The sequence below is a fragment of the Echinops telfairi genome, unplaced genomic scaffold, assembly GCF_000313985.2.
Source record: "Echinops telfairi isolate 266 unplaced genomic scaffold, ASM31398v2 ScPeMD7_4225;HRSCAF=4972, whole genome shotgun sequence".
NCBI lineage: Eukaryota > Metazoa > Chordata > Mammalia > Afrosoricida > Tenrecidae > Echinops > Echinops telfairi.
Window position 1 is genome coordinate 17521386 of NW_022108124.1, and position 11887 is coordinate 17533272.

The following is an 11887-nucleotide window of genomic DNA, read 5'->3' on the forward strand; positions in this document are numbered from 1 at the left end:
ACTCACGAGCTCGGCTGAACACTTGTTTATTTTGCATGTTCACAGACAGTCACCACTGAGTCCTCCAGAGCACACCTTTCTCTCTCTCTCTCTCTCTCAACTTGACTGCTTGGTAATTGAAGTATCCTAAGAACCAGTGGAAAAGAGAAATCTTGAATCAAGTTCCCTGTCCATAAGATCTATCAGGTTTAAATGGGGAGAGGGCATTTAGGGAGGAAACAATTATACAGCCCCCACCTGAGGGTTTTGGGGAGCCCTGTTCATTTGAACTCTTCCTTTATAACCCTCATAGTGAAGACTGGCATGCTTAGCACCCATTTCTGTTTTCAACATCCTACCTTTTCCAACTGCAATACAGTTGAGAAAGCAAAATGTAACCCGAGTAGGCCCAGCTTCTGTGAATGGCTGCAAGATTATTCCAGAGAATGATTACATTATCAGTCCCGCTTTGGGTTTAGAGGAAAGCAGGGTAGATAATACTTGCTCAGTTGCAGGAGAGACCATAAAAGAGGTGGTTAGCAGGGTGGTGTGCTGGAGTTGGCTTACATTGGCAGGCTCTTGCTAAAGTTTCAGGAATTCTGCCAGTTGTTGGCAGCTTGAAATCAGCCACAGTAGAAGCATTAACACCACGCAAATCATCAGATGTTACAAAGGGCGTTTTCTCCCCCTTCTTCCTGTGGATTCCCAGAAGAAAGTACAACTCTGGGAAGAAATACAAGCCAGAATGAGCCGTAGAAGGGCAGAGGACAGTCTTTCATCTCACCTATTTGGACATGTGGTCAGGAGGGGCCAGTCCCTGGCGAAGGACATCATGCTTGGTCGAGTTAAAAGGTCAGCCAAAAACGAGGAAGGCCCTGAATGAGGTGGAGCGACCCTGGCTGAGACCGCCGGCTCCGCCCAGGCACGAGTGTGAGGATGCCCAGGGCGTGGCTGTGCTTGGCTCTGTTGCATGTGGTGTCCCTCTCAGGTGGGACTGGAGGGCACTTCACAACAGTAAGCTCCCCGCTGGATTGATACAGAATTCTAATGTCGTTCTTTCCCTTAGAGATTTGAAAAGCAGCAACTTATAGCTGCCTTCAGACTCCCAGATACCCTCGCTGCCATCGAGTTGATGCCGACTCATAGTGACCCTAAAGGACAGGGTCAAGCTGCCCCTGGGAGTTTCTGAGACGGACTCTTTACGAGAGTGGAAAGCCCCCGCTTTTTCCCGAGGAGCGGCTGGTGATTTTGAACTGCTGACCTTACGGTGAGCAGCCTAACTCGTAACCATCATGCCACCAGGGCCTCTTAGAGCAGGGGTCCTCAAACTACGGCCCACGGGCCACATGCGGCCTACTGAGGACATTTATCTGGCCCGTGGGTGTTTTTTCCCCGTTTGTTTTTTACTTCAAAATATGTGCAGTGTGCATAGGAATTTGTTCATAGTTTTTTTAAACTATAGTCTAGCCTCCAACAGGTCTGAGGGACAGTGAACTGGCCCCTGTTTAAAAAGTTTGAGGACCCCTGACTTAGTCATAGACAAGAGAGTGGATTTCTCTATTGCTAGGTATCGTCGAGTGAGGTTGACCTCACAGGGACTCCACAGGACAGTGGAGCTGCCCCCACACAGCTTTCTGGGATGTAATCTTGATGGAAGCAGGTTGCCAAGCCTTTCCCCGACTGAATGGCTGGAAGGGGAGAACCGCTAACCTTTTGGTCCGGAGCCAGGTGCTTAACTGTTGTGCCACCAGGTCTTCTGTCCTAATCCCTTGCAAGACAAGCTGACTCCCCCGAAGCCAGGCTCCCGGGACGTGCACTGTGTCTTCTTCCCAGCTGCCGCCAAGTTCCAAAAGTTCGCAGACCTTGTCAGGGCCACAGCCCCGTGGCCTTTCGTTTTCTCAGTACTCACCTTTCTGGAGCCCTAGGTGGCCGGGTTTGACCCTGTAATGACAGCCCCGCCCTGTCTGAAACACCTGCTGATCTGCCCTTCTAGCTTGGAGGGCAGCTGGGTTCCTTGGTTCCCCCTGGCCATGATCGAGTTCCTGAAGCCCAATTCCTTTCCCCGTTTTCTAAATACAGTCGGTTTCCTAGGTCCTAACTTCCTGTGTGCGTGCTTCTTGCCGGTTCCTCATGCTCCTTCCATTTATCCGTGGGAGGAGAGGAGCCCTGTTTCCTCTCTAGTCAGGTGTCTATTGTGGAACAGATGTTTGCTCCAGATTCCCGTTTGTCCACATCAGGCCCCTGCATGCCACCCCTCCCCCCAACTAAACAATAAACAATACAGAATACCACCCCACCCACCTTCTCCACCACCACATCCCTGTTTCTCTTGGGGTAGTCAGGCTCTTCTGGATCATCCAGGTTCCGAAGGGTGGCACACTCTGATGACGACTCCTGCCCCGCTCATTCATTGCTCCTGAATATCAAATCTGGTACCCAGTCCAGTAGATTCAGAGTCTCCTTTCCACCTGGTCCGACCTACCCTAGTCCCGTTCAGGGGTGATTGTAGGCCTGAGATCACCTTCCTGTGTGCTCAGCATAGCTCATTTTGCTAGTGACTTGTTTTAATCTCCTCAATAGCCACAGTCTTGTTGGTAGCCCTGCCACCCACCGTGTGCTGCCCACCTGCTGCCCGCTTTCCCTGCAGGCAGTGTGGTTCTCGGAACTGCCCAGTCGCACTTCCTCCCTGCACACTGGGACTGGGCGCTCGCTGCGCAGTAGCTTTCCTTGCTCATCAACGCCACCCCACCTTGGTTTCTCAGGTCTTGGTTCGTGTTGTTTTCTCTGACCCCAAACAGATTGTCCTGCCCCTTCTTTCAAGGCTCACGGAATTTTCCTAAACTTCTTTATGGGACTTTGATTATGTTTGGTAGTTCAGGTATTTATGTATTTGCTCCGTCAGTTTGTTGAGGACAAAGCTTTTTGTCTTTTATGCTTTATAATTAGAAATTTGTGTTTGAAATAAACACGTGAGCTGTTGTCAATGAATGCTGATACAAACAGTAAGATGAAAGCTGGTTAAGTATAGACTCTGTTGGCAGTGTGACTTAACCGTGACATCACGTTCAGAAAGGTCTCGATGTGAGTCCAGCAACAGTTGGATGGTGAATTACACTGTTTGGGAACAGGATTCCGTGCTTTGACCTCGCTTGAACCATCCCATGCTCCCCGGTTTGCTCGTTCTCCAGAATGCCAGTCCCAGGTCAGCACATTTGGGTTCCAGTCCTGGGATAAAGAACTGTAAAACCCCAACCATGGCTGCATAATGAGAAACGATGCTGGTTTGTTTTCAGAAGTTTCTAAACAAGCCCATAGGATTTGATGTAGGTTACCTATAATTACATTTATAATATAATTCTGGAGCATTATGTTGGTTTAAACCTAGCTCTGACTTGTTAGATCTTAGTCAAATCTCCCTGTTCTATAACATCCCCCCACCACCATTTGACTGCATCATTTAAAACATTGTGTGCAGAGAGGATTTTATAAAAAGTTAGTGAGTTTGAGCCCAAGGATTTTTAGTAATTCTACTCTCTTTGTTATGTATGCGAAAGAATAGATACAAAAAAAAAAAAAAAGATCATTGCACATACAAACTATGTACATAGGTTCTGTGTGATTGCCCCATTCTTGTCAGTGGCTAACTCCAGAACAGGCCACTTACTCTGTGTGGGAAAGTCCAGACAAGACAATGAGACAGAAAATACTGCCAGGGCCAGGTGATGTCTAAACAACGACTCCGCACCCTGGGGCTTTTACAGCTAGAGGCCAGAGAGAAAAGGGGACGTGGGGTTAAAGTACCGAAAGGACCGGGAGCAAGCACGTGAACATCCTGCAGGCCTGGGTGGTTCTTGGTCCAACCACGACAACTGCTGCGAAATTAAATGGAGCGTTAGTCTTTCAAAGTGCAGTATGAAGTATATTCCCCAGGGGCTCCTACCCACCCCCACTGCCCCCAAAGACTAGGGTTTAAGGTTAGTTCCTAGGAAAGAATGCCTTCTTTGCTTAAGTGTTATAATTTCCTATCTAAGACTTTTGAGCCTTTCATTAGTTGAGAAATTGTTTCAGAGGAATATATATTATTTTTTTCACGCCTCTTACTGTATATTCATAATAAAAACAAAACCGTATTTCTCTAAGTGAGACAGAGTACTGTACTTAGGGTAGTTTATAAGATGGCAATAATAAACGCACATACTTTTATTTCCCTCTTGATAAAACCAGCATAGGGGTGGAGGCCATTTAAAACAAAAGGAAAATATAATGCAATGTTCTTTACTTATAACCTAATTAGAAATGCTTTTCAAGTGGCCAAGAGTGTGTGGAAATTGGCCAGACTGCTGTATATTTTCTCCAGAATACTTTGAAACCTCTCTCACTGTTTCCCAATATTTAAATATTGTGTAATTCAGGTTTAGTAATACTATACATTGTCAAATGCCTTCAAGAACAAACCAGAGATGAATAAGAAACATAAGTGTTGATGGCATGTACAACATTAATGATAGAGTCTTTTAAATGATTTTGTAGAAATTTACAGGGGAAATCATTGTTTTAAACTTTGGATACCTCACAGTAAGATTTTAATAGGTAAACTCTATTAATATGTTAAGAATAACTTATTTGGCTTTCCTTAACCTCCTCCTGAATTGATGCTTCTGCAATGCTTTATAAGGAGCCCTTTTAACCCAATGCTTAAGTGCTCAGCTGTTACCTGGAAGATCAGAGGTTCAAACCCACCAGCGGGTCCTCAGGACAGATGAGGCAGTCTGCTTCCAGAAAGAGAAGAACAGGGCAATTCTCTGTCCTATAGGGTCACTATGAATTGGAGTCAACTTGATTGCTATGGGTTTCAGTGAGTTAAGTGGGTCATAAGGAGACAAATGCAAAGATAAGTCAATGCCATCTCTTTACAGTTTGGTTTGTAATGAGTGCTAAATTGGTAGAGGTAGGCATAATTCTTCCATTGTAGGCTAGTATGTAACACGATAAGTATTTAGAGTCTGAATTATTTTTTTGAATAATAGTTTTTTTTAAAAGATTGAAGCCAAAATTGTAGTGTGTGTGTGTGTTTGCCCTAACTTGTCTATGATGTCACTTGGAGCAATAGTAGATTATAGTTCATGCTACTTTCATTTTTTTGTTTTTTTGTACTGACCTCTGATTCTCTTTGGCAAAGAACTTTTGCTGTGATTTTAGGAATATTTAAGAAAATTGCTGAGACTGAGTTGTAAATAACATCTTGTTGGTACTAGGTTGTGTTTTTAAGGCTTAACGTAGACCTTATGAAAGAGCTCCAACTTAATAATAGTTACTTTAAAAACAAACAAGGAAACACTCTTAAGATCAGGAGAGCTTTTACTTGAATTTCCTGTTCACTAACAGTTTTTTTTCAGCACCTGAAAATTTCACTACTGAAGACTTGAATAATTTTTCCTTGATAACATGGAACTATGCTTACAGGTGTACACACAGACTCGTGATGTTTTCTATCATCTTGAAATCATTACATTTGTGGGGGTGCTGGGAAGCCTTACCACCGTAGCCTATTAGTTCAGCAGGTGTGCAAGTGGCTGCAGGGAGCATTAAAGTCGAGTTGAGCTTCATCAGAATGCAAATTATGATGTGTCTTCAGATACTGTTTTCTGTGAATAACTTCAAAGTAAAGCTGCGTGCCATGAAAACCTGAGCAGCTCTATCCACTTACTGTCCCGAGCCTTCCTTCTTCCTGTTGATGTTTGTCTGTACAGTGTGCATGTGAAAGACGTATTCAACTTACTAGGAAGTTCTTAAGTTTAAAGACAAAATGAGATGATAAGGGAACTCAAAAAAACTAAAACCAAACTCCCTGCCATGGAGCCAGTGACGATTCACAGCGACCCTACAGCATAGGGTAGAACTGCCCCTGTGAGTTCCGAGGCTGTACCTCTGTATGGGAGTAAAAAGCCCCGTCTTTCTCCTCTGGAGTGGTTGGTGGTTTCGAACTGCTGGCGTTGTACTTAGCAGCCCAACCTATAACCACTATGCCACCAGGGCTCGTATATATTATACATACAAAAGGTGGGCACATCATTTAGGTGGCTGTGCTTCTGACTGCCTTACTATATTGGTTAAATTGGATACCGCTTTTCCTGTTCCCCGCTGTGCATCATTTTTTTAATTTTACTAGAGGAGAGTAGATTCAGGGCCTTGCCTGCCCTGACTCCTATTAAAGAACCTATGGACCTGTTCTATAAGTGCACTGTGACTGTAGACGTGAACCTCATCTGCCTTCTCCTATGTCTCTAATTTCTAATGACCTGGGCCTTTAGTTCACATCCACCAACAGCTGGCAAGCACTCTCCTGGCCACCAGCCAGGTGGTATGTTTGGCACTGATGGTATAAGGATGGACCCACGTGATGCAGTAGGGCAGATGAAGCTGGAAACACATTTGGGAACAAATGACCACAGCACTAGCAGCTGTATTTGTAACCAGGGCCAGAGGAGTGCTGAATGAACTCTGCCCTTGGCATCAGGGTCAAGGACAGTAGAAGAGGTGTGAAGCAAGACACTCTGGGCAGAGGGAAGCACTATGCAAAGCCACAAAGGCACAAAAAAATAACAAAATTTTGGGACCTGTAAACCAAAAAACAAAACTCATGCTGACTCATGGTGTCCCTACAGGACAGGGTAGAACTGCCCATGTAGGTTTCCAAGACTGTAATGCTTTACAGGAGTAGAAAGCCCATCTTCCTCCTGAGGAGCAGCTGGTGGTTTTGAACTGCAGACCTAGTGAATCATAGGCCAACACAGAATCACTCTGCAACCAGGTCTCCGAATGGGGGACCTCTGCAGTATTGCAAAAAACACAGGTGCAAGAGAGCAGAAGCGGAGGCAGCAGGCTCTGGATGAAATGTGGAGTACTGTCAGAAGGAGCCTGGGCGGCACAGTTGGTTATTTGTTGGGCTGCTAACCTCACAAAGCCACCAGTCACTCCCTGAAGGAAAGATGAGACTTTCTACTCCTCTAACGAGTTAGTCTCAGGAATCCTGAGGCAGTTCTAAACCCTGTCCTAACGGGTTGCCATGAGTCAGAATTGACTTGCTGGCAGTGAGGTTTTGGTTTTTGGTCAGAATGACATACGGGCCACATCTGACCTCCCCTGGCTTTGCAGCCGAGAGAAGAATCAAACGTATCAGCCCAAGATGGATTCTTTTTTTTTTTTTTAATTGTTTTATTAGGGGCTCATACAAATCTTATCACAATCCATACACACATCAATTGTGTAAAGCCCATTTGTACATCATTCTCAAAACATTTTCCCTCCACTTAAACCCCCGGCATTAGGTCCTCATTTTTCCCCTCCCTCCCCGCTCACCCCTCCCTCATGAGCCCTTGATAGTTTATAAATTGTTATTTTGTCATATCTTGCCCTGTCCGACGTCTCCCTTCACCTGGATTCTTATGAGTTGGAGCTCAGGCATGTCGCTACTTCCCACCTTCTTTACCAATTCTGACACCAACAGTCCCTCCCACAGCACCCACCACCCTTTCCTGCAGGGTTTGATCATTCATTACAGTGGCCACCCACAAGTCACAGATCATACAATTCCAGGGTTTATTAAGGAAGTTAACAGGATATGCCCAATTCAGGATCAGAAATGCTTAGCTTCCAGCCCTTCCAGTCAGGTTCTTCTCAGCTATCCCTGAAGGTGCACCTCTCTGTCATCTGCCTCTAAGTCACACATCTTCCCTGCTTGGGCAATGTTAGGAAGCTCCCTTAGTGCTGCTGGTAAATGCCCACAGGGCATTCCATTCCGCCGTAAGCTGTGGCTTGAAGGCCCCTGGCTCCAGCTCTCTGGGTCAGCAAACCTAGTTCACCCATTTAAGGTCCTGGAGGCACCCACTCAGTAATGAGTCTTCTGCTCACAGGCACCCAGCTGCATTTGCTTCACGGGCCAGGAAGCCTATTGCTCTGCTCCATGCTCTTGGTGGGAGCCCTGGTGGTGTAGTGGTAAGGCACTGGGCTGCAGCCTGCAGCATGGTCGGCAGTTCAAAGCCACTAGCAGCTCTGAGGGAGAAAAGGTTAGTCTTGGAAACCCACAGAGGGTCGTTAGGAGTCAGCATTGACTCGTGGCAGCGGGTTTATGCTCTTGGTTCTGCTGTCTGCTCTGCTGCGATGTCCCAGCACTGTCTCCTGGTTGGAGGAGGCGTTCCGGCACTCCAGTCTTGGTGGTGGTGAGATCCCTGTTCCTGCTTCTGCAGTGGTTCAGTTTTATACCCAGCAGGATGGCAAAAATGACGAATCCCCACAGTAGAGTTCCAAGTTTTTATGTTTAAAAAAAAACCATTTTATTGGGGGCTCGTACAGCTCTTATCACAATCCATCCACCCATCCATTGTGTCAAACACATTTGTACATTTGCTGCCATTATCATTTTCTTTTTTTAAAAATCATTTTATTGGGGGATCGTACAGCTCTTATCACAATCCATACATACATCCATTGTGTCAAGCACATTTGTACATTTGCTGCCATCATCATTTTCAAAACATTTTCTTTCTACTTGAGCCCTTGGGGCTCCTCGCTTTTTCCCTCCCTCCCTCCCTCATGAACCCTTGATAAATTTATAAATTATTTTTTCATGTCTTACACTGACCAATGTCTCCCTTCACCCACTTTTCTGTTGCCCGTCCCCCTGGGAGAGGGTTATTTGTAGATCATTGTGATCGGTTCCCCCTTACCCTCTTGGTATTGTTACTCTCATTATTGGTCCTAAGGGGTTTATCTGTACTGAGTTCCCTGTGTTTCCAACTCTTATCTGTGCCAGTGTTATGTATAGCTGGATTTATAAGATAGAATTGGGGTTATGATAGTGGGGGCCAGGGAACTAGAGGAAAGTTGTATGTTTCATTGGTGCTGTACTGCATCCTGACTGGCTGATTTCTTCTTGTGACCCTTCTGTAAGGGCATCTCCAGTTGTCTACAAATGGGCTTCGGATCTCCACTCCAAACTCCTCCTCATTCACATTGATATGGTTTTTTGTTCTGGGTCTTTGAAGCCTGATACCTGATCCCATCGACACCTCATGATTACACAGGCTGGTGTGCTTCCTCCATGTGGACTTTGATGCTTCTCAGCTAGATAGCTACTTGCTTGTTTATCTTCAATCCTTCAAGAGAGTTCCAAGTTTGTACAATCACAGTGAACCCTATTAAGAATCACAACTGAACCAGATAATCCTATCAGCTTCTTCCTGCCACCTTCTCTTAAACTGGCCCATCAGGAAAAATATAAACACACCCAATCTGCATGATCCCACCCAGTCCTTTGGTGGAAGTTGCAAAGACTATGGCTAGAAGAACCATACCAGGTAAATAAATCACTGCACCCCAGGCACCTTCTGGAAGGTTTAAGGAATGTGTATTTTATTCCATAGGTAACCCCAAACCAAACCCACAGCCAACGAGTCGATTCCAACGCATATCAGTCCTGCAGGACAGAGTAGAAATGCCCCCGGGAGTTCCCGACGCTATAGATCTTTAGATTACCGTCATGGAAGCAGGTTGTTACATCTTTCTGCCGAGCAGCTGATGTGTTCACACTGCGGACTCTGGGCCAACAGGCTAACAGCCCCACGCTGTGCCATCCGGGGCCCATACGTGGGTGATGAGGGAATTGCACCTACGCAGGGTTTTGAGGGACATAGTTAGGTGAGAAAAGGGCCTTAGGAATAGTTTAAAATTGAATTCAGATTTTCACTTGTGTCATCTATCCTTACTAGCTGTGTACCCGTGGTCATGGCTTGTAACTTTGCTGAACCTTTTCTGAATCCACGCAGTGGTGATCATGTAGGCTGGGAATGCCCTGCCTGTTGAATGACTGTTCACTCAACAAATGTTTTCTTAGTGAGTGCCTGTTATGTGTAACACAGAGAGAAGTTCTACAAAGAAGAAACTAGTATGATGAGCTCACAAAGCTGAAAAAGGCTGGATTGACCTGCCAAAACAGAGCACTTTTCTCCACTAGTAACCATACTTGTCTTCCCACGTGTCTATCATGATGGGTAACACCTAACGCAGAAACCGGGACGTTCCCTGTCATGCCTTCTGCACGTTCAGCTAACAGTCACATCCAGCCTCGCCTCTCCAGCCGTCGCTGTGCTGAAGCTTAGGCTCAGGCCCTGCCCTCTCCTTTGCAATCTGCCGCCGTTGTCCTCCCTTCCTCTTCAAACTCATCCTCTCTTTCACCAGGAAGTTCTCATTCTTCAGTAGTAATCTCCGGGTGCTGAGCTCTTGCTGTCTGTCAGATGGCGCGTTGGCAGGACATACTGTCCCAGATTGCTGCAGTGCCCTGGCTTCTGCCGTTCCCCGGTGCTCCGCTAGCTTCTCCCGATGGCTGTGTGCTGCAGCCTCCCTCACGCCAGGGCAGCTGCCTTCTGAGGGATATGTGGGCCATTCTTTTCATCTACTCTTTGCTCAAATTCACACTTTTTGGTTATTCCCATGAAGAGTTAACCAGTTAGATCAACGCGGTTAATACGCATGCCAGTCTCCTGCCTTTGTACAGGGATGGGTTACGGCTGGTCACCATGGTATTTGCAATCTTTTATCCCTCGGAAGTATCTTTTCTGTTATCCCTGCCCCCTATACACACACCTTTTCACTGTCATATAAACCTGCTCTTAGCGGTAACTTGTTTTGCACATTATCTTGTAAGAGGTTGACTTGCTGCAGGGTAGGGATAGGAAAAATGCATTGCTCTTTTTCTCCTTTTCTTGTTCTGCTCGTTTTTAATCTAACATAATTGTTTGGAATCTAACTCTTCCAATGAAGGATTTCTGCCCTGCTCCCGCAGGGCCCAGGGGCTTCATGACAAGGAATGTCCTCACGGCATCCACCACCACCCAGCATTCCTGAAGACAGATGCTCTTGAATTGTGCTTTGTAGATAGCAAGGACAGAAGTCAAATATTTGTCCCAAGTCCTGAGGACAATGCTTGACTCCCATTAGGGTACCTTTTGTCACATAGGAAGAGGCTTCAAAGAGTTCACAGAGAAACAGTGAAAAGACGCCGCCCTCCCACAGGCAGAACAACGTTGTCGCTTCTGCTTTTCTTCCTTGTATGTCTCAGTTGAGAGTTGAGAAAAGCATTAACTCACCTGCTTGTGTCTTGTTTTTGATGCTCTAGGTCAGGATGGCTAACTGGTTGGCTTCCCACATGGTGCCCTACGTCCACATCACACCTTAAAGAAGCTGAAGAGAAAATTTTAAAATGTAAGGTTCCCTTCTTATAAGCTAACCGAGCTTTGCTGCACTGGAGCTGACGTTTTGTATTCCCCTGCGCTGGGTTGTGACTTATTGGCCCGATGCCTTCTCTCTTCTCCCGACGCCATCAGTAAGCCAGAAAAGTGTGGGCATTAGTATTGGGGCCCTTTATGCCTAACTAGTAAGGACTGCAAGGAGCAGTGATTCTGGGTTGTAGTGATCAGTCATAGAGATGGAAACTGAGTGATTAGAAGATAGGCTAATTTCTTAACTTATTTGAAAATAACAGTAATGAATCCATTACAGTTTAAATAGCATTGCTTTAAAAACATATTTTCCAAGTAAAAATTTATTGAGAAGACTGGCACTTTTTCATTTCTGCAAACTGCTCGACTGCCTGTCTTAATACTAAGACGGATGCATTCTCTTCTCTGCTTCTGCGTGCAGTGTGCTGTGTAATCATGGAGGTGATCTCCGGACAAGTCTACCCCACACCAGGGGTGAAAAAGGCAGACATAGTCTATGTATTCTTTTTAAAAAAGAGTGGGCACTTACAGCGTCTGGGGACTTAAAAGGCTTGAAAGTAAACAAGCGGCCATCTAGCCCAGAAGCAACAAAGCCCACATGGAAGCAGCACACCAACATGTGTGATCATGAA

At 45.7% G+C, this 11887-nt stretch overlaps 1 protein-coding gene across 1 annotated transcript in view; it reads left to right on the forward strand.

The window, feature by feature from the left end:
* Positions 1-1217: 1217 nt before the first annotated feature.
* The window catches only part of ABHD5 (abhydrolase domain containing 5, lysophosphatidic acid acyltransferase), a gene marked incomplete at its 5' end in the record, with an annotated part of 38646 nt that continues 27976 nt past the window's right edge, over positions 1218-11887 (forward strand). Inside the window, 2 exons of the mRNA XM_030886941.2 lie at positions 1218-1246; positions 11153-11238. Of these exons, the coding sequence (XP_030742801.2) occupies positions 1218-1246; positions 11153-11238 (115 nt within the window). The remainder of the gene's footprint in view (positions 1247-11152; positions 11239-11887) is intronic.